General features: G+C 35.8%; 4 protein-coding genes across 8 annotated transcripts; all 4 read left to right on the forward strand.

Annotated features, from left to right (window-relative positions):
• The first annotated feature begins 6 nt into the window (after positions 1–6).
• On the forward strand, positions 7–751 carry LOC110418170 (peptidyl-prolyl cis-trans isomerase 2). The gene has a single exon (XM_021430817.1). It carries the CDS (start codon positions 48–50, stop codon positions 567–569), a length of 522 nt encoding a protein of 173 aa, XP_021286492.1. The 5' UTR covers positions 7–47; the 3' UTR covers positions 570–751.
• A 2,517-nt stretch (positions 752–3,268) lies between these two features.
• LOC110418169 (putative magnesium transporter NIPA6) lies at positions 3,269–8,075 on the forward strand. 4 transcript variants are annotated; one of them, XR_002445366.2, is made up of 10 exons: positions 3,274–3,876; positions 4,409–4,465; positions 4,591–4,681; positions 4,778–4,938; positions 5,032–5,159; positions 5,267–5,404; positions 5,908–6,000; positions 6,122–6,239; positions 7,213–7,676; positions 7,798–8,075. XR_002445366.2 is itself a non-coding variant. In XM_021430816.2 (9 exons), the coding sequence occupies exons 1-9, from the start codon at positions 3,753–3,755 to the stop codon at positions 7,232–7,234; spliced, it is 948 nt and encodes a 315-aa protein (XP_021286491.1). In that variant the 5' UTR covers positions 3,269–3,752; the 3' UTR covers positions 7,235–7,742. The 4 variants fall into 4 exon arrangements, 2 of the variants coding, with proteins under 2 accessions (XP_021286491.1, XP_021286489.1); XR_002445367.2 differs by having other exon boundaries at positions 7,805–8,075; XM_021430816.2 differs by lacking the exon at positions 7,798–8,075 and having other exon boundaries at positions 3,269–3,876; positions 7,197–7,742.
• Positions 8,076–9,223: 1,148 nt separating this feature from the next.
• Positions 9,224–13,593, forward strand: LOC110418167 (glycine-rich protein). Of its 2 annotated transcripts, none has more exons than XM_089783822.1 (2): positions 9,224–10,576; positions 13,539–13,593. In XM_089783822.1, the coding sequence occupies exons 1-2, from the start codon at positions 9,489–9,491 to the stop codon at positions 13,591–13,593; spliced, it is 1,143 nt and encodes a 380-aa protein (XP_089639948.1). In that variant the 5' UTR covers positions 9,224–9,488. The 2 variants fall into 2 exon arrangements, with proteins under 2 accessions (XP_089639948.1, XP_021286487.1); XM_021430812.2 differs by lacking the exon at positions 13,539–13,593 and adding an exon at positions 11,336–11,720 and having other exon boundaries at positions 9,245–10,576.
• Positions 13,594–14,003: 410 nt separating this feature from the next.
• On the forward strand, positions 14,004–15,528 carry LOC110418168 (Pollen Ole e 1 allergen and extensin family protein). The gene is made up of 2 exons (XM_021430813.2): positions 14,004–14,527; positions 15,177–15,528. Exons 1-2 carry the CDS (start codon positions 14,004–14,006, stop codon positions 15,526–15,528), a joined length of 876 nt encoding a protein of 291 aa, XP_021286488.2.
• The last annotated feature ends 6,164 nt before the right edge of the window (positions 15,529–21,692 follow it).

Below are 21,692 nucleotides of genomic sequence, written 5' to 3' on the forward strand. Positions count from 1 at the left end.
GTTAATCCATTTCTCTGTTTTTTACTCAAAAAATTCTCTCTCCAGCTATGGCTTCGAACCCCAAGGTCTTCTTCGACATGACGATCGGTGGCCAACCGGCTGGTCGGATCGTGATGGAGCTTTTCGCTGATTGCACTCCCCGCACCGCCGAGAACTTCCGTGCCCTCTGCACCGGCGAGAAAGGTCTTGGTCGTTCTGGCAAACCTCTCCACTACAAAGGGTCAAGCTTCCACCGTGTGATCCCTAATTTTATGTGCCAAGGAGGTGATTTCACGGCCGGAAACGGCACCGGAGGTGAATCCATCTACGGAGCCAAGTTCGCCGACGAGAACTTCATCAAGAAGCACACGGGACCCGGCGTTCTCTCCATGGCAAATGCTGGACCTGGAACTAACGGATCCCAGTTCTTCGTTTGCACAACCAAGACCGAGTGGCTCGATGGAAAGCACGTCGTGTTTGGGCAAGTTGTTGAAGGCCTGGATGTGGTTAAAGCCATTGAGAAGGTTGGGTCTAGCGGTGGCAGGACTTCCAAGCCTGTTGTTGTTGCTGACTGTGGACAGCTTTCTTAAAGAAAAACACAAACTTGGGTTGATTATGTTGACTTTGGGTGGTGTTTCATGTCTAAATCTTTTAATTTCTGTCCTTTAGCTTCTTTTTATGGTCACTGGGTCTGGGTTTTGGTGGTTTTCAAGAACTTGCTTTATGTAGTTTCTATGAACTACCATAAATAAGATAGGCTTTTTTATCATCATATTACCTTTTTCTGCAATATTATCTCTTTACTGGTAAAGATGAAATTGGGCTTTGTCATCCGGTGGCCTGGCCTCTGTGATGACGCTCACCGACCGTGAGCAAAGCTATATTCGTACTAGTCAATGATCATCGTGGAAAAATTGGTTTTTAGGATAAATCAGGTAGACTGTAAAGGAAGGATGTGGACAAGAGGAAAAGACAAAAGTAACGATAAAAATATCCCATGGGGTTTCTTGTTCAACCCATAAATGAGAAACCAACCCCACGCCTAAAAGCATTTGATAATTATCTTTAAGAGATGTGGTCCAGTGGGGGAGGGGTAGGTCCTGGGAGGTCTGATCCACAGCTGAAGTTGCCAGGGAAGAAGGAGAGTGAGAGAGTGAGAGGGAATATCTCTCTTTGATAGAAAGGAAAAGGAGCCCGTTTTCATATGTGGCGTCCCACCATCGCTTTGTGATGATGTAATGTTAAACCTTTTTCATGCCTTCGTTGGTGGCTCGCTCACTCTTGTTCTACATTTTGCCTTTGTGTGATGTACAACTCAACAACGAAGCATGCGTAATAATGGTTTCGAATTGTAGTTGTTTCTGCAAAAAATTGTCTGGTTTCTCTTTTTCCACAAAGCTTTAAATGCATGAACTTGTTGTTAACTCAATTTTTGACTTTAAATATGGTAATGGAAAAGCTCTACCAAGAATGACAATGCTTACTTAACAAATAGGGCACCTTTTCTGCTTAATGCTTACGGTGAAGTGAAATTTTCAAGCCAGCTTCCATGAATCAACCAGAACCAGATTCAGTCCCTCTTTAAAGCTTAATTCCTTTTTAGTTTAGCTAAGGCATAAGATATTTCATGTACTGATGTTGAGTTTCCATTACATTCTGTGAGTGAACTCTGAGCCCATTCGTGATCCATATACTTACCAAATGAGGTTCTTTGTCTTTTGGGCTTAGATGGGGATGGGCTTTGCTTGATGTTGAAGCCTGTTTTTGATTTCCATAGCCCAATTACTTTGTTCATTGCACTGGCAAAATTAACAAAACGAGTTTTCTTCATTCACATGGACGAGAGTGTTCATTCGTCTTTCAACATGAAAGTGAAGAACAAACATCTTCATAAGAGAGGTGCTCAAATCTTCATTCCAATTTTCCAACAATAACAAGTTTAAAACGTTTCTGGTTTCCACTTACAGAAAAACAAAACGAGCCATAAAATCCATCAAAAGCTTGTGGGAAAAACCCTTTTTTTATATACTGTAAATGGTAAAGTGACTTTGACAATGCACAATAGGGAAGCTTCCTTCATTAATACAAGTTTCAGGGAAGCTTCCCTAGATTCCGTTGATGCCTTCCCTTCTTTGTTTAGGTAAACTTCCTCACCATTTCATTTATTCAAGTCAAAAAGGATGATAATTTTGTGATCAAGTGATGCCAGAACAAATAAGATAGTCGATGATTACAAAAATACCGTTGAATTGAACGAGAGAGAAAATGTTATATCAAATGTTTCAAAAAAAAAAATAATTAAACGTTTCACTTTCACATTGAAAACTATGAAAAACAATATAAAATTTATAGACATAAATTTATCAATTCAATCTTTTGAAGAGAAAACAACAATTCCAAGAGAATACAAAACCAAGCCAAATTGATTATATTGTCTTGAATGTTCTGTCCACAAGAAAATTTTATTCTTACGTTGTTTTTCCAGAAGCAAGTGCGGCCACCCCATAATTATCATCTTCATTATCCTTTATGCTTTGTGGGCTAAAGTCTAAAAAATATCTTTATTCGCTCATAACTATGACTCCAAAATTATTCGACTTGTGCTGTGATAACAAATCCTATTAAAAACCACTACCATTTTGTTTCCTCTTTCTTTTCCCCTTTGGGATTTAATTGAAATCTCCAATCTTGGATTAAAACATCCAATTTTCATTTTATGTCACACTCCTTCTCTATTCCATTTTAATCAATTTTTAACAATACATTTATTGCATTTTCCAAACAAACAAACTTTAGCTTTTACATAACATACATGTGAAATATCTCCCACACAATATTTAATACAATATTATTATATAATACCTATAATTTTAAAAATATTCTTTTAATAAGATTATTAAATGTATTATAATTAAGTGATAATATAATTATTATCTAACACCTGCCAAAACAAATATTCCATGATACCATGTAATGTGAAAGAATCTTTTTTGTGGGTAGTAATTGCTGGCATTTTAATTATTCTTTTCCGCCCTTTAAAGTTAAAACCAAACGGTTAAATAACATTAACAGGCAGCACGGAGGGTCAGCCAGTGCCTCTGTTGTCATCCAGCTCGCCAACAGCCCAATCACCCCTGCAAATCTGCTTTGCGAAATTACATTTCAATTCATCAGATTGGTAGCCTTTCTCAAGCCGGCAAGCTCCTGGTAAGGGCAAAATCGTCACTTCATTTATTCAAACAGTCCCCACCCAAATCAATTACTGACCCATGACCGCCTTTGACTCACCATAAAACAAAGGACATAATTAAGATGGGAAGATCTTTTTGTTCTTTCAGCATAGTAGTATCGATCGACGAAAAAGAGGGGGACGAGCGTAAGTTAGCAAAAAGACTTGCGAAGTAGGGGATCATTGAGCTATTTTATGGGGTCCGAACAGAAAGATGGGAAGTTTCCGACAACACGACGGACCTCGAAAGAAATGAGCCGAGGGCTTCCTGATAGAGAGAAAGAGGGTTTTAGATCTTTCTCTTTCTTTCTTTCATTATCACTTTCCATCTGAAAAAATCACAGCAAAAGAATCGAATAAAACGTAGCGTTGAAGAGTCAAAAGCTGTTCGTTTTTTTTATTTTTTTAAAAAATTATTTTCTCGAAGACGGATTCTTGCTCTTCTTTTTGGCCGGAATTCGAATTCTCAATCTTTCCATTTTTTATCGTCAAAACAAAAAGATTTGGAGCGTTGATTGATGTGATCACAGAGAGAGAGAGAGAGATGGGATTGTCGGACAATTCGAAGGGAGTGATATTAGCAGTGGCGTCAAGCGCGTTTATCGGGTCAAGTTTTATTCTGAAGAAGAAAGGACTCAAGCGTGCTGGTGCTGCGGGTACTCGCGCAGGTCTGTTCTAATTTTTAATCCACGATTTTGCAAGTAACTCTCGCTGTCAATTTTGACTCACTATTGAGCTTCTTTTCTTTGCTTAGTTTTGATTTGACTCATCCCCCTTTTTTTTTTAAAAATTTTAAAAATTTTCTGCTAGTTTGATCCGTTGTTATTTCAGTGGAGTGATACGATTTTGTTAATTGAATTAAATCAATGGATGTGAATCTTAAATGTGTTTAATTATGACATTCATTTCTTATTTAAATCTGTATATTTTGAATCAATTAGTAGTTTAGTACCATCTGCTTTCTTTTACTTTTGCATTGGATCATTAATTAGTAAGGCGATTAACAACACAAGTATGATTATTATGTGATGCTGTAAAATTTTCAGGTATCAAGATTTCATCTGTTTTCGATTCTTAAGAACTGCATTGTGTGCATCAATGAATAGCTATTGAGATTGTGCAATGTGGAAATGGAGGTAAGGCAAGCTTAGCATTGTCAATGTGATTGACTTTCTTTTTATTTCATCTGGAATAATGTAGGAGTTGGAGGTTATACCTACTTATTAGAGCCACTTTGGTGGGCGGGCATGATAACAAGTAAGTATGTTGACAACACGGAATCTTTCTTTTTTTTCCTCCAAATATGTAAGCATGAAACTGTGTTCCTTCTTAACTTTATTATTGAGTTTCGTTTTACCTTTGATGAATTTTTGTGCAAATAGTGATTATTGGAGAGGTTGCAAATTTTGTGGCTTATGTATATGCTCCTGCTGTTCTAGTTACCCCACTTGGTGCACTAAGTATAATTGTGAGGTAAGCTTCTTCTGTTTGTGATAGCTTCTTTAGATATGATTGAATTTATTTATCTATCTATTTTTAATGACTGACATGCTTGATAAATTTGAACAGTGCTTTTCTGGCACATTTTATGTTGAAGGAACGAGTTCAGAAAATGGGGATTGTAGGATGTGTCTCCTGCATTGTAGGTTCAGTGGTGATTGTAATCCATGCACCACAAGAGCATACTCCAAGTTCTGTGCAAGAAATTTGGACTCTAGCAACACAACCAGGTTTAGTCCTTCTCTTGATGTTTGTTATTCTTTGTTGTTCAACATTCATTGTGAGTAATCTTCTAGTTCCTTTTCATGTGTTTTTGCTGGCAGCTTTTCTTATTTATGTAGCGGCTACACTTTCAACAGTTTTAGCTTTGGTTTTGCACTTTGAACCTCGTTATGGGCAGACAAATTTACTTGTGTATTTGGGAATATGTTCCTTAATGGGTTCTCTTACGGTACGTAGATCTCCTTATGAACTTTTATTGACAATTTCTGAATGGCACCATGGTAGTTAGTATGCTGTTGACGCTTTTGTAAATTCATTTGTTGGGTGCTGTCGCAGGTTGTAAGCATCAAAGCTATCGGGATTGCTATAAAGCTTACATTGGATGGGATAAGTCAATTAGCTTATCCTCAAACTTGGTTTTTTATTACAGTTGCTGCAATTTGTGTCATTACACAATTAAATTACCTCAATAAGGTTAGGTTCTGTCTCTTGGTGGTTGTCCATTCCTATTAACTTTATTTTAACATGGTTTCAGTGATTGACCAATGACCATGATGTACTGTAAAACATATCCTCTACCTAGCTAGCTAGCATACTTTGTTATATGAAACCTTAATTATTGCGGATCAGAGTATTGCAACTTAGCCAATCAAATTCATAATTCAACATATAGTTGAACATTTTGAATTCTAGATTCCGCAACTACTTACACTTTTTCAAATATTGTTGCTAAGAAATATACATACAAATTGTAGCTTCTTCAAAAGTATCCTCTGTTGATCAAATTCTACATTTAATCATGTCATGATACCCAGCAAAATCTAGGATCAATTAATATTTTGGACATGGAAATTTGCCTTCTTGTATGCAATCTGTCCTGAGTATATGAGCCTTTTTCTTTCTCATGTATTGCACAATGTTTTTGAATGGTTGGTCGACTTTTGTGCTTCACTGACGTGTATGTGTCTTCATTGTAGGCCTTGGATACATTCAATGCTGCAATTGTTTCTCCTGTATATTATGTGATGTTTACAACTTTGACCATTATTGCTAGTGTAATAATGTTTAAGGTAAATTATTTAAGTCATCCCTCTTCAATTTGGTTCTGAATGCCTAATTGTTTTGTAATTATCTGCAACTACAGGAACTGATGAGCACAAATTGAGTGTTGTTGTCTTGTTCTTCTTACAGGACTGGTCAGGCCAAAACGTGAGCAGTATTGCTTCTGAGATATGTGGATTCATCACTGTGCTTTCTGGAACAATCATACTTCATGCTACAAGAGAACAGGAACCACGTCCTCCAGTAGGTATGTATGGATCTTGTCCTTTATCCCCACTCTTTTTGGTTCCCTCCTTTTTGGGCAGTGAAATACAAGTGGGAGATGTCAAAATTAAAAATTTCATGTTGCCCTCATTCTGCTCCTTTTTCTTGATTAAAGTCAGACCAAGGAAAAAAAAATGATATCCTGGCAAACAATCATTTTGCTATTAGTAATTTTGCTTTAATATTGTCACCATTGGTAATTTGATTTTATTCTAAATGTGTTCACAGCTTGCCTTAAAATGGAAAAAGAGACTGATCTATTGATCTTTATGGTAGATGATTTCTAGGGCCATGCAAGAAAATATACAGGAAAACCATCTCTCTCTTAGCATCACATTGGACAGTCTGTTTAAAATATGTGCCTTTTGGATAATTAGTGGGCTTTTGCCATGGAGGCAATAACTGGGACTAGTTCCATTGAAACGAAGAAAAAAGATTAGAGATGGGGGGGTTGCTTGGATCAGCTTCTTGTTAATTGCTGGCTTTGATCATCATATACACCAGCTGATGTAATATACTTTTTGATGCCTCTGAAATAAGAGGTCCATTTCTGAAGCTCTGGTGTGGTGTGGTGCTGTCTATAAAGAATTAAAGATTCTGTGGAACATCCTATCCTGTTTTGGTACTTTATTGATGACACTGATGTCCCAGATAGGATGTGCCATGCTTACCCTATCATTTCACCTATGTATTGTTGCCTGGGATGAGCAAAATTGATTTTCACACCTTTGGATATGCAGATAACCATACATGTCAATATCTGATATTTAAACTACCCAATTAGTCTTTATTGAATTATGCAAGTGTAAGTGAGACTGGAAACGTGGAGCTGCTTCAACTTTCCATTCCAACTTGTTTGAAAATGCTTCTTGGATAATTCAACCAAATAGTCTTGCATTATTGGCATGTTGCCTTTTGACTTGAGCTTATTTTTTGACAGAGCCTCTGCATTTCAGGAACTGTAACATGGTATGTTAGTGGCGATTCCGTAAAGAGTCCTGAGGATGAACATCTAATCACTCTGCGAAGTTTGGAGTATTATGAGCCATGATTTTCTCCATCAAAGATGAGTGTCTTGATCTCCCTCCATTGAACCGGGTAGAATACGTGAAATGCAAGAGAGTCAGTCCCTCTGTTCTCCAGATGAAATTTGCAGGTGTCAACAATAGCCAGAAAGGTAGTTTTAGCGATACCTTTCCTTGACAACCAGCAAACAGGACCCCAATTGAAATCAGTTAATGCGCCCTGGATTCTTGCATCATTGTCAACTTGGAATGAGGAGTTGAGTGCGGTATCTATCCCCCCTTTTGACAGTGGTGATCTCATTCCCATCTGAGTTGTACATAACAAAGCTATGTTCTTCTTCAGTTGTTTCCTTGTGTAGGGGCTGAGATGATTTCTTTTTCATTATTTCTGTCAAGTATGTGTCAATTCTTTTGTCTTCTAATAAAGCATACGAAAAATCTTTGCGGGTGTTTGATTCTTATGAAGCTTTTTGTTTGGTTCCGTGTCCCATGACGTTCAAAACTTTGGAATTGGAGGAATCAGTCAGCTTTAGAAGTAAGCAGCTGCAGCTCCTTTTAAAAAGAGAGGCTGAGGAGGAGATGTGTGTCGTTCTACGAACACAACAAAGGTAAATGTCTCATTCCAGCCCATTTGCCCATTGGGGATCGTTGACTGCGTAATCCAATAGGCTACCATTAGGAATCAAATTCTGTTTTTAATTTAATGAGTTTTAACGTGTAAGCCATGGTAACTTTTAGATTTTTTTTTTTTTATACTTAATTTTAACGTTTTTCTTTTCCTGCCAGGGACGGATTCAGGGTGGGGTGCCAAGTTCCCCTATAAAAATAAAATATATATCACATTATTATTATTATAAATATTGAAAAGAATAAAGTTTTAGCGATAATAAAAAGTTATTTTCTTTTCTAATAATAAGGTCATATATGTAGAGTTAAATGAAATGAGGTTTTATAATTAATTTATTTATTGATACGGGACTCACCAAAATTCAGATTATAAGTGATGCCTTTTATTTAACCAGTTGCTTTTCGCGTAAAAAAAAATTATAAAACATAACAATAGCAAAGGAAAAACCAATAGAAAGAGAAGAATAAAGATAAATAGCTTTACGAAAGAAACGTTAAAGAAATAAAGGGGTGAGATCACTGCACTTTATTCTTTTAAACTTTGAAGATATTCAAATCATGAATAATTATTTTTTTTGGTCATTTTAAAGAATGTGATTTTGATAAAGTATTATTTATTATTTAAAATTTTTATATTAATAGAATAATTTGGTGCATATAAAAAATAATCAAAGAATATTTTCAAAACAAAATTATATTATCAATTTTGAAAAGAAATTTTGGAACCGATGATTGTTTAGTTCCATATATTAAAACAATATTTTGTAGTATTGATAATTAAAAATTTTACAATGGTTTCAAACTATAAAAACCTTTAAAAAAATTTGTAATATATTATATTTGCATATAAATAAAATAATTTTTTTAACACTTGAATTAATTTTTATTTAGACTTTTTTGTATATTTAATGTTATATATATTAATTGGCCCAACTAAATATAAATTTTCCTGCTATGGTGGCATGGCATATGGAAGGTCTCCAAAAATATTTAGCAAGGAAAATGTACTATTTGGACTATTATTTAACAGCCTTCTAAATAATTACAAAAAAAGATTTAAGAGATTTATTTTTTGTGAGGAAGGGAATTGAATGTATCTATTTGAGTTAATTAAATTACCCGTTTTTGATACAAAAGATGCATGAACTATGTAATTATTATTATTATTATTATTATTTTGAAAAGCACCATACAATTATTATTAACTAATTATATATTTAGATTAATTCATGCAAAATGAAACTTTATTGGGTAACGGAAAATAAGTCCATAAACAATTTCCGGCCACAGACAAATACAAGAAAATATTTTCTACCAATAAAAGAGAACATATTGAGATGGTTGGATCCCAGTGGTGTACGGTTTCACATAAAAATACAACAGATCCACGGCAGGTTCACAAGAAAAGCGAAGTCCCAACATTCCATCTTCTTCTTACGAATTTCCTCCACCGTCGGATCTGATCCCATCATCTCCCCGTATAAAAACCCTTTGCCTCTCCCTTTCGCTGCCATCTAACGCATACTCTCGCAACCAAAACCAAATACGCAAGCTTTGGAACAGCGCCAACGCACAAAATCATGGCGGCAACTGTCTCGTCTCCTTGGGGCAAACCCGGCGCGTGGGCTCTCGACGCCGAAGAACACGAAGCTGAACTACAACAACAAGATCAAAACCACGTCGATTCTTCCTCAGAAAAGCACGCGGATTTCCCTTCTTTAGCCACCGCTGCCGCCGCCAAGACCAAGAAAAAGAAGGGCCAAACCCTATCTCTCGCCGAATTCAGTGCCTACGGCGCTGCTAAGCCTAGTGAGCCAACCCGCCTCACTCACGAGGACCTCCTCGTACTCCCCACCGGCCCTCGCCAACGTTCCCCGGAGGAACTCGATCGTAATCGGCTCGGCGGTGGTTTTAAGTCCTACGGTTCGAACAGATACAATTCCAACGGCGACGATTCGTCGAGTAATGGTAGATGGGGATCTTCTAGGGTTTCGAATAGAGATTCCAGTAGAGAAATTGCTCCCTCACGCGCTGATGAGATCGATAATTGGGCATCGGCTAAGAAATCGACTGCCACTGGAAACGGATTTGGTGGTGGATTTGAAAGGAGAGAGAGAGGAGGAGGAGGAGGAGGAGGATTTTTTGATTCGCAATCGAAAGCCGATGAAGTGGATAACTGGGCAGCTAATAAGAGTTATAAAAGCGCCAATGAGGCACCGCCACGGAGATTTGGTGGCGGTTTTGAGAGGAGAAGCAGTTTTGATTCGCTTCAATCGAGGGATTCACCGAGGGATTTGGATAATTGGGGAAAGAAAAAGGAGGAGAGTGGCAGTGCTGGTAGTGGTGGGGTGAGGCCAAGGCTTGTGCTTCAGCCACGTACGGTGACCGAGGAGGGTAAGAAGGAGGCGACTTTGGCAAAGCCCCGAGGGGCAAATCCTTTTGGCGAGGCAAGGCCAAGAGAAGAGGTGTTGAAGGAAAAGGGGAAAGATTGGAAGGAGATTGATGAGAAGCTGGAAGCTGCGAAGATTAAAGAGACAGTTGCGGTTGCAGAGAGAGGAGAGAGAGGAGGAAAGGTCAGTTTCGGGAATGGGCGTGCCCCGGTGGAAAGGAGCTGGAGGAAGAGTGATTCTGTTGAGGCTGTTGCTTCTGATGCTGATCAATCCGAAAGGTCTGAAATTTAATTGCTCGGTTAATTTGAGAATAAAGCTGTATTTATTTTTTGTGTAAGATATTGATAGATTATCTAGGAGCATGTTTTCTTCGCTATGAAGCTTGTTGGTTTCATATATTAACGGTTTATATATTTCTAGGACATTTTCTTCTCTCGTAAACCTTAATGCGTTTTACTAGCAATGTTGGGTTCTTTCATGGTGTTCTATATTATTATTTCAAACTCATTGTGAACCTAAGACACATAATAAAAGTAGCATAATTGTATTTCCCCTGCCACTTTTTGCCTTCCACTATTGCTTTAGAATAGAGTTCTCCTATGCATGTAGCAATACTTGGACAGTATTTCTTCTAGGCTAGGGATTCTGGGAAAGCAAGTTGATTTTAACCAGCTAAATGGATAGATAACCATTCATCTTTTTCATCTCTCCTATTCATTTTTTTTTTACGTGTATTGACATATAGATGAATCTGAAGCATTTCCTTTCACACGAAATCCTTTGTATAAGAACGAGTTGGAGACTTCTTTGTTAGTTGTTATACTTCTCTATGATCATAAATTGTGGTAATTACAAAATTGATGGTTGTTTTCAAACACCTCCCCTTCCTGTCTAAAAAAAATGCTAAATCCCCTGTCTATTAATTCCCCTTTTAAAATGTGGACCAATTTGAGTTGGGTTTTATGGAAAGCTGTCTGCTCATTGTGTGTTGCAACATGACATGCTAACTCTGGTCTGTTTTTTCTCCTGGGTTCCAGCGCTGAGAATGGCCATGTTGAAGAGAATTGAAGATAGCGACTGACAAATGCAAAGCTTAGGTCCACAGAGAGGAAGAAGAAAAAACTTCTTTTGAACGTTTTGGAAGTCTAATATGTTGAGTTGATGAGACTTGTTTGTCTTTTGTTGTGACTGTTATTACTGTCGAATGCAGTATTTAAACAATTTTGGTAGGCCTTGATTTTAGTTTCATTGGCTTGGTCAACATGTCTTGTTTGTAGGAGCGTTGCTTCAGAGTTGCCCATGTTATTAGAGTTTTTATTTTTTATTATTAAGTTTTGTTTTATATTGTGAGCATGATTTAATATTTATAATTGTTTGAATTGGTGACCAAATAAATCAATGGTTTTTTGTTTGTGTATTTAATTTCTTTGTTTTTGGCTACTTTGCCTTCGAGCACCTGTCTGATATTTCTAATTTTGATGTCTAGTTTGTATGCGTGCATTGCTAGCCTATATTTGCATAGAAGATTTCTTATGCTCTCCACCATTTAGAAGTCTAAGTTTGAGCTCATAGCCTGTTCAAACCTTATTATTTCGGCAAGTTAGAAATACAGGTTGGGTTCCACTTCCACATGACTAAACATGAGCCATGTTGCATGTGCATTCTTGTTCAATTGGTGATATGAGCTGTATAGTGGCTTTCTGAAGAGAACTTGATGTACATGTTGTACTGGAGAAAACTCTGTAGCATTCTTGTTACTGGGACAAATTTTCCTCCAATCAAATTTAAAATGACCTAATGGTCAGTTTTAGATACAGGCAGGACGGCCCTTTTTGTATTTTTGGTGAAGGCGTGGCACAACGTGATGCCCTGCTGAGATGCCTTAAGATTTGACCAAGTTGTTTTGAGATGGATTTGTGGATTGGAGCTGTACTGGTAACTTTAATTGTCTTGACTGGTATGTTGTAGGGAGTACTAGGGAACTAGGTAGCACGATTACAGGCAACAAGAAAGCAAAGGGATTTTTGCAGCTTTGGTTAAATTTAATATGATTCGGCCTTAATCCAAAATGATAATGTTGCCATGACTCGATGGCACTTGCGTCTTCCTTTACATTCCCATCAGATGTTGCCCGCCGTTGCAGGCTTGTCGCGATGCTTTTTTGAGTAAATCGTGAGAGGCATTCTTGTAATCACATCATCCCTGATTCTTGCCTGTCTGGTGTACGATTTAGACATCAATCTGGTCCGCCCCATGCGGGCATGAGGTTAGTTCCGGTAATTTTAAACGCAAAGAACTTGCATAACTCGAGACATGTGTTGTGCAGTTGGAAAGAGGAGGGGATTGGAGTATAGCAAGTTAGGGTGGTTCTGGCTTTTCACATGAATTTGGTCATGGCCACTTTCATCAATGCTCCTCTCTGCTTTGACGGCCAACTAATTCCCTACACCACCAATATTTCAAAATATTACGGCTATACAGACCAACCAAGTGTTTATATGTATGGAATCAAAGGTCTGTTGTGCTGAAACTTCCAGATGAGACACCCAACGTTTATTTTGCTAAATCAATAGTTTATTATTTTTTGCACTATAAAATGGTCCACACACAAAGCCATAATGGTAACTAATGCAGAGGACGGTTTGGTTTGATAAATTCTACTTTCACACCATTACTTCAGACAAAACGCCTTCTGGAATGTCATAAGTTCCATTCATCACTGTTTTGAAATAAATTTGTAGGGCCCTTGGCGGTTCACTGTCAGGGAGATGACATAAATGATCAGATCTTGCTTTTGAGGCTATTGTTTCAACTTTAACGATCTAACATTTTTTTGTAATTAATATTTGTATACAAGTAGTCTCATTGGTGCATTATTTTTTATTTAAAAAGTAAAGTTTATATTCATTAAAAAATATAAAAATTATGTACAAGTACATTTTAAAGATCTTTGCTTCAGTTTAATCTATCTGCTTGCTCGCCTATAATCACAGGTTCTTAAATGTACCTATAATTTAAAAATAAAATTTCCAAACCTCATTAATATAGACAGTTGAGGGCTGAAAAGACGACACCACTACCCTTTATTACTTCCCCTCGGTGGTGCAAGTGTACATCCAGAGTTGATGAATCTATCATTTCCACTTTTTGACCTGCCTGCTTTCCGGTTTCTTCTGTATTCTCCAAGTTTCATGGATTTGGCACACAAGCTCCTTCTCACCGCTTTGCTCATTGTTGCAGCAGCCATAGATGGGACGCAAGCAGCTGCGATGGTTTCTGGTATGGTCTTCTGTGACCAATGCAAAGATGGCCAAATATCGCTTTTTGATTATCCCCTGAATGGTAAGATCAATCTCCCTGTCGTCTAGATAGCTACATTGTAATCATTCTTCTTTTGTTTTTTTTTTTCTATGAAAATTAGTGGATTTCACTATCAGAAAACCAGGAAGAGGTTCCCTGGAATACAAAAGAGCACATTATATTCTTCTTTTGTTTGAGATTGCTTTTACCTTTTAAGTGTAAACTGTCCCCAGAATCACCCAGGCTACCCAAGGCTGGGACGTTGTTTAACTGGGAAGCATTGGCCTTCCATCGAAATTCTGAGTAGATTTTGGACTACCAAAAAATTGTTGGCTCTTAATATGGTTATGGGACAATGTAATCTCCAGAAAACTGTTTTTAAAATTGAAATCGTTGTTAGTGCAAATGGTCTGCAGAATTAACCAATTGATCCTCTATCGTCTTGCAGGAATGAAGGTCACGATCGCTTGTGCTGATGGTAATGGGCAAGTGACAATGTCAAGGGAAGAGACCACAAATATGTTTGGAAGCTATGTCATGAGGTTTGATGGCACACCAGACTTAAGTAACTGTCATGCCCAGGTTTCAGGCAGTGGACAAGGTTCAAATGAATGTGGTGCAACTGCTGGTCCTTACCAAAAACTTAGACTCATGTTCAGGATGTTTGACATGGAGATTTATGGTGTGGATTCTTTACTTTCTCAGCCTGCCCAGCCCATGTCGTTCTGCCCCAGATCAGCTAATCCTGTGCCCGCACCTGTAGTAACACCTACAAGGCCTTCTGGACCAACAGCACCTACAGGGTCTCCTCCACCTTTCAGGCTGCCTCGATCGCCACGATTGCCTCCACTGCCACGGTTGCCTCCGTTGCCACCATTGCCTCCAATGCCACCATTGCCCTTCTCAGAAGCATCGGCTTGTTCACATCAGTAAGTTCACTTAAGGGATCTTCTTTTAAGAGTCATGACTCATTTTGGCACAACAACGTGCTAAGTAACCCCTTGTATGTTATGAAACCTGTGCTGTACCTGTATAGATTATCGTGTGCCAGCCTACTTAAATTTGGTTAGTCAAACAACCAAATTTCTACAAGAAAATATGGACCTCACCCAATAGGGCCAAGAAGGGAAATTCTCCATTTAGATAACACTATGCCCATAAGGGCACGGGCACGGGCACACAGCGGACGTGGAGCTAATGCAGTAATGCATCTGTGAATGTACATGTGCATCAGGCTCGGGGCAAACAATGCCCTCATCCTTTAATTTACACGTGCAAACTCACAAATCATGCTAGCATTCCACATTTGCACTTTTTGGTGAATCCATGTGAGTAGAAAACTGTAAGGTGTGAAAGCTAGAGCAATCCATCCTAGAACCCCAGAAGCCGACAGATCAGACTCGTGAGCTTTTATTATGCTAAGAGTTTCACAACTCACAGGAATCGTAATCCACATTAACAATATTGTCTATAGAGCCGTGGTTATAGCTGTTAGTTGGCTGGGAGGAAAGTCGAGACATTATAACTCTTGTTCAACTAAGAAAGTAACCAATGGTTTTGTGGCTTTCCACTTTCCAGGTATTGGACAATGCCGGAATACAAATGCTACTGGAGGGTACTGAATCCTGAGTCAAAGGTTGCTCTTATTTTTGGGCCACTTGCTGCCAGGAGATATGGGACTGATATGACCCTGTGGGAAAGCCTTCAAGGGAGAGGAGACCCCTATAAAACTCTCCTAAGGGAAGGGACAACCGCCCTTCTCAATTCCTACAACAGCCTCCAATTCCCTTACAGTTCAGTTGCTGTTGTCACACATATGAATTGGGCCCTGATGAGTTCAACTCGGGGCGTCCTCATTACTGCTTTACGATTCATAAGGGCTAATGCTGGCTCTGGCAACGTCACCTGCAAATTAACCCCTTGCAAGTGATCCTTCTGATTTTACAGGCTTTCATTTTACATTACTTTCTATATAATTCTGTTATTCATATGTTATTTTCTAATTATTCATCATGTGCAATAGTATTGTACATCTAGAAGAGGTTTATGGCTTATAGTTAATGTTACTCCCAGCCGTCCGTGCATCTTCTTTTCACCCATTTTCTGAGAATAAAATTGGAGTCCCCGACTTCATACACTATTGTCTACTATTTTCACATTTTTTTTGTTGGAAAAATCTCTCAGGACCAACATCTTGTTAAAATTTAATTAAAAAGATAGAAAAGTGAACTACGCTGGAGAGGAGACATAATTCTTACCTCCTGAAGTACATGAGAAAGATAGGAAGATATCCTTAATGGGAGTACTACTTCCTTTGCATGAATTTTAAGAAAACATGAACTAAATAAAATTGTTTACTTACAAGAAATAAAATAAATAAAAAGTACTATTCTTTACATTTATTTAAATATAACATATGGTAAATTAATTCTATTAAATTATAATAAGTTTGGATTTCTTTGATAGATAATGAGAACTTAAGTATTTATGATTATTTTTAAAACATAACACTTTTATTGCTTTTAATTTTTTTTTGCTCTTATCTTATTTGTTTTTTGGTGTGTCAAAATAATTGGTAGCAAGTACTTTATATAAACTTACAAATGACTCTTCTCAAAGATACAACCTGACACTTTTTTATCTTAAAGATATTTTTGTATTTACTAAACACAACTAAAAATATTATTTTAATAATTACTTTATAAAAAGACAATCATTTATTTCATAAGATATGATCTTTAAACTACAATATGAAAAGATAACTTTTTATATCTAAATTTTCGAGCTATGATATTTTTCTAATTGTCTCATAATTTTTTGGATTTATAAATATTTTTTCAACATATCATTTTATCAAGAGATATAACTATTTACATAAAAAACTATCTATAATCCAATAATCATACTATGTCACATCATATGATATAATCTTTAAGTTAAGATAATTTTTTATATAAAGAGACAATCTTTTATTTTGAAAATATATCAACATATTCTAATTTAATTTGTATACTGACCTAAAGCCATAAGCTACCAAAATAATAGATATTCCTCATTGGCATTCATCAAAGCAATGCCTTGGATCAAGAAATTACACTTTCTACTACCCTTCAAATTTGACTATTAACATTTTGTGCCTAAATTAATTAAGAATAATTAAGTTATTTACATATAAATAAATTTTGATTGATTTTTTTTTAAGCCTAAGATATGGTGTACATATCTAATAAAGATTTTTAAAAATGATATAAAAGCTTTCAGTCAATACTATGTCGGGGTAATACAACCAAATGTTAAAAGATTGATATTTTTATGAGTCAAAGTTTTGTATTAATAATTAGGGGTTATCAAGACCGTAAGCCACCAACAGGGAGTTAACAACTCTACATAGTCAGAAATGAAGTCCCCTTATACAAAATATATGTCACAAAACATCACATCCCCTTTCTTTACAGCATCAAAAGACAGACAGCCCTCAAACACCATAAAGAGAACAGCCCTCATACAACAAATACCCATTCTGTACAACTCGGGAAAGAAGGCTCTAAGCTCATTACAATCTTTCTTACTGTCTCCTCTTAGCCTTCTCTACACACAGACCATAACATACTCATCAAGCCACTTTCCAGTTCACATAACCAATCCATCGCATCAACAGGATATCATCGGCACGTAATCCTCATGAAACATCAAATTTAACCGCAGGCAGCATCACACAAACAATCATCCACGCATTAGTAAAGAGAAAAGAAACCTGAGATATGTCCATCACCTTGCCAATGCCATTGCCACCCATACATTTTCACAGCCATGCTAGCACCATTTCTTGTAGTTCGATTCCAGTTTTTGCCAATTGATAAGCACACCCATTTGCCTCGAGAATGTTGCTCACTGTGATAGTGCCAATTAGCTCCCTCCACTCACTCGTCCAGCTATTGGAAATCCCTTCACTACCTCTACAGTTGTACCTGCGGGCTGCCAGTTAACAAATCAACAAGCAACAACTTTGGAGTCAGTTTGAATGAGCAAGGATTTATGGCCCAACCATTCAGATTGACAAAAAAGACCTCCAATTCTTTATATACAACTCTAAGATCGACATAATTCGAATCAACCACCCCTGTAGGACTTGAGAAAATTATCAACATATTCTCACTCTCAGCGACGATTCATTAATTTTGAAAATTAAAGTTAAATTTTTAAATGAGATTTTTTTTTATTGAAATTAAACAAAGTCAGTGAAAGGCTTTAGGCTGCAAATTATAAATTAAAAAATAATTGATTTTAAATATAAAATAATAATTATTGAAATCATTAAATATATATTATCATTAATTGATAAAAAATAAAAAAATATTGTTTGAGATTAAATATATAAATAAATATTGTATTAATTATTTTAATTTATATATATTTATTATACTTAATTATATTCTTATTATAAAATTATGAGAGATTAGGACCTAAAGTCAACATTACTAACTCTCTTATCTCTGAGTATTGTTCCTGTATCGCCGGATCCCGTTTCCCTCTGGCTGCCCCATTTGCATCAAATTTGAGAAAGTTTCTGCTTGGTGGTAACCGTATCCGTCCGTCTCATCTCTCTCCTTCTACCCCAAACCTTCCCTTGGATTCGAAACCAACCCCCACCCTACCTCCCCCCCACCTTAGATACAGGGTTCCCTTGGCCTAGGAGCCCATAACCCAATAAAACGACCACAAAGCTGCCTCCCATTTCAGCAGTCCTCTCATTCTCTCCGCCTCACCCCCCAGTTAAAAGGCTGATATATAGCCAACTAATAAAATATTTTTAAATAACTTTGACTTCAACTTCTAAAAAAATAATTGTGATTAAATAAATATTAAATAGGTCCTAATTAGTAATTACTTAACATTTTCAATTTATTTTAATAAATAAACATTTTATCTACTGATTACGGTCATAAAAGCCATGTGCATTACAAAACACGGAATAAGGTTCAAATTTATCATTCTATTTAAGGTGATAGATAAAATTTATTTATTATTAATTTTTGAACTGTTGTAAATTTACCTTTGTATTTTTTAATTTAGTTCAAAATTGATATATATATATATATATTCTATGAGCAAATAAATGAATATTTTACAAATTAATACTCTAACTTCTTTTTTTTTATTTTTTAACTGAATCTAAAAAATAAAATTATTAAATGGCACATTTAAAAAAATAAGTGATAAATTTCATTCATCACTTTAAATTGAATAAATAAATTAGGATCTTACCAAAAATTAATTTATTGAATTTTATTTTTTGATGAATTAAAATTTTTCAAAACTTTATAATCGAACCAATTAAATTAGGATCCATTCTCCTGAACAAAACATAAAAACCAATAATAAGTACCCTTAAAGACATTTATTTGAATAATAAGTACCCTTAAACCAATTAAATCAGGTCTCAGTTGTACAACGTTCACAATGCCTTTAAAGACATTTATTAGAATAATAAGTTAGTTAGGGATTAACTTGGAAATATTTAGTAATTCATCATGGGTTGGCAAAGGGTCCCTGCTTGTGGAATGGGACTCAGGAGTCACTATGGCGTGTCTCTTGGACCCTTATTTGAGACCATAGACTTATTTATTGCGTGGACTTAATGTATTTGCTTAATTGGCTATTGTCTGGGGAGTTTTAGATGTAATGCGACCGGCAGAGTCGTTCCCTGGGTGATTTACATTACTGCATGGCTGTTTTATGTAATGACGTACGTTTGCTTCAGGGGTGATGAGGAATGATGGCGCTTCTGCCACTGCCTTTTCTGTGCATCTTTGTACGACTCTATCTCATTGATACATTAATAATACACTGACTTAACAAAAAAATTAATTAATTAGGGATTAAGATTAAGAGAATAATAAAATAAAAAGCAAACCTTTAGATTAACATTTCTATGATTATTGTTAGGGAACAGTGTGGATTCCCTCGGATGTTGTTTGATCTCATTGTAATGGGACTAGATTCTTTTTCGTTTTATCTATACATGTCAAGCAAAGAAAGAGATATTATGTCTCTTTTTATGCAGTCTTACAAAGCATTTAACAGCCCTTGCAACGAAAAAAAAAAAAAAGATAAATAATGAGAAAATATATATTAAAGATAAATTTATTGCGAGCTTTATTTACAGGTTTTTCAATATTAAATATCATGCTATAGAAGAAAAGTGCATATATCATACTATAGAAACTTTACCAATTAAATATTGTGCCTTATTTAAACCTTCTTTTTCATTGTCATTTGTTTCACTATCATCATTTCATTATCTAATTATCGAAACTCCACATCCTCATTGAGTGCTTCAAGCATTGGAGTAACCCGTTGAGCATTTTCTCCATGTTCAACCTAAACAGAAAGAAGACTCTTTTCCTTAAGTAATTCACACTAATTAGTGACACTTTTATCATCTAAAAGTACGTTCAAACTACTTCCATTTTCATTATATAAGCCATTAAACAATCCTATATCATATTTTAAAGCCTTTACCATATGTAATAAAGTCCAATAGTAGATGTTATCAATTTTCGATATATCTACCATATTCCTCTTCCCACTTTTATATGTAACTTTAGGTTCATGAACCAATATCCCCCCCATGATGAAAGCATATTTGAGAGCAATTGTTATCTGCATGATAAAATTTAAAAACTTAATTAGCATACATTAAAATAAATACAAATCTACTATCTAAGCATGAATTAGACATTAAAATTGTACGTGCCGTTAACTATATGGAGAATAGAATGCTAAGTAAGAATGCATAAAAAGGTTAATCAAAATAATAGACGTAGGAATGTATTACAGCTCAACAATATCTAGACTTAGGCATGGCTAATTAAAAGCTACAAGTAAACAAATCCAAACAAATACTACACATGTGAGTGCCGTGCAATTTAGAAAAAAAAAAAAACTCATGTGTTACAAACATCATACTAACTAAATGTCCTCTTAATTCATCATATTAGTAACACTTACTAAAAGCACCATCTTACAAGAAACTACAAAGATGAGAACCAATTTGGCATGCAAGCTATGAATCTAGAAAGCACAACTCTAAAACTAAAAACTCTTTTTTAATATTTGGTATAGAAAATACTCTCACATATCAACAAAGGTCCATAAGAATTTAAATGTGTTATTGAGAAATATCTAAATCTTAACTAAATGATTGAGGCTCCATATTATATTGTTTTTGTGCTCTTCTCAATTGAACATAATTTAGTTAAACTAAATTCTAAACTAGTTGATTTAGTGAATTCAATCAATTTTGTTCCAATCACTTCCTCACATTTGTTTGAAGGGTCATATTGTAATGTTCTTTACACACTTTGAGATGTTGCTAGCATATATATGTTCAAAATGGATAATACCAGCAACATTATACTCTTCTTTATGTGCCTTAATCACTTTAAAGTACCCACTTGGGAACTAGACCAAGAAGAATCTTGGTGCATTACAATTTTTCTATATTTTCTTCTTATCTAATACATTAGCAACAACAACAAATTACAAAAACAAAGCCAAATCAACAAACATTAAAATCACAACCTAATAGTATAAACAAATACATCATTAACAATAAAAAATAAAAAAAAACAAAACCCAATCTTGGCCAATATTAAAAACCAAACCTAATACTATTCATTAGTAACCAAATGAATTTGTACCTCGCTTTTCCAAACCAGCAACCTTTTTTTTTCCTTTCACATTTCCATTCCTCTTCTTGATTTTCTTCCTTTTCTTGAGCTCTCACCCATAAACTTTCTGGATTTTAGCTTTCAAGTGTTTAAGCGTCACTGAATTCAAGTTTTCAAGCTTGAAAGCTTTCAAGGTTTATTAGTTTCAAGCTTAAAAGCTTTCAAGGGTTGTTGGTTTTAGGCATGAAAGTTTTCAAGGTTTATCGATTTCAGGTTAGGTTTCAAGCTTTCAAGTGGGTTTGTCGATTTCAAAGTTTCTTGATTTTTCACTCTTGGTTTAGTGTTTAGGCTAGGTTTCAATCTCAGTTTAGTGTTTAGGTCAGGTTTCACTCTAGGCATACTATTCTCTCTCGATTTTAGT

Source organism: Theobroma umbraticum, unplaced genomic scaffold (assembly GCF_002168275.2).
Source record: "Theobroma umbraticum cultivar Fairchild unplaced genomic scaffold, ASM216827v3 scaffold_50.0, whole genome shotgun sequence".
Taxonomy (NCBI): domain Eukaryota; kingdom Viridiplantae; phylum Streptophyta; class Magnoliopsida; order Malvales; family Malvaceae; genus Theobroma; species Theobroma umbraticum.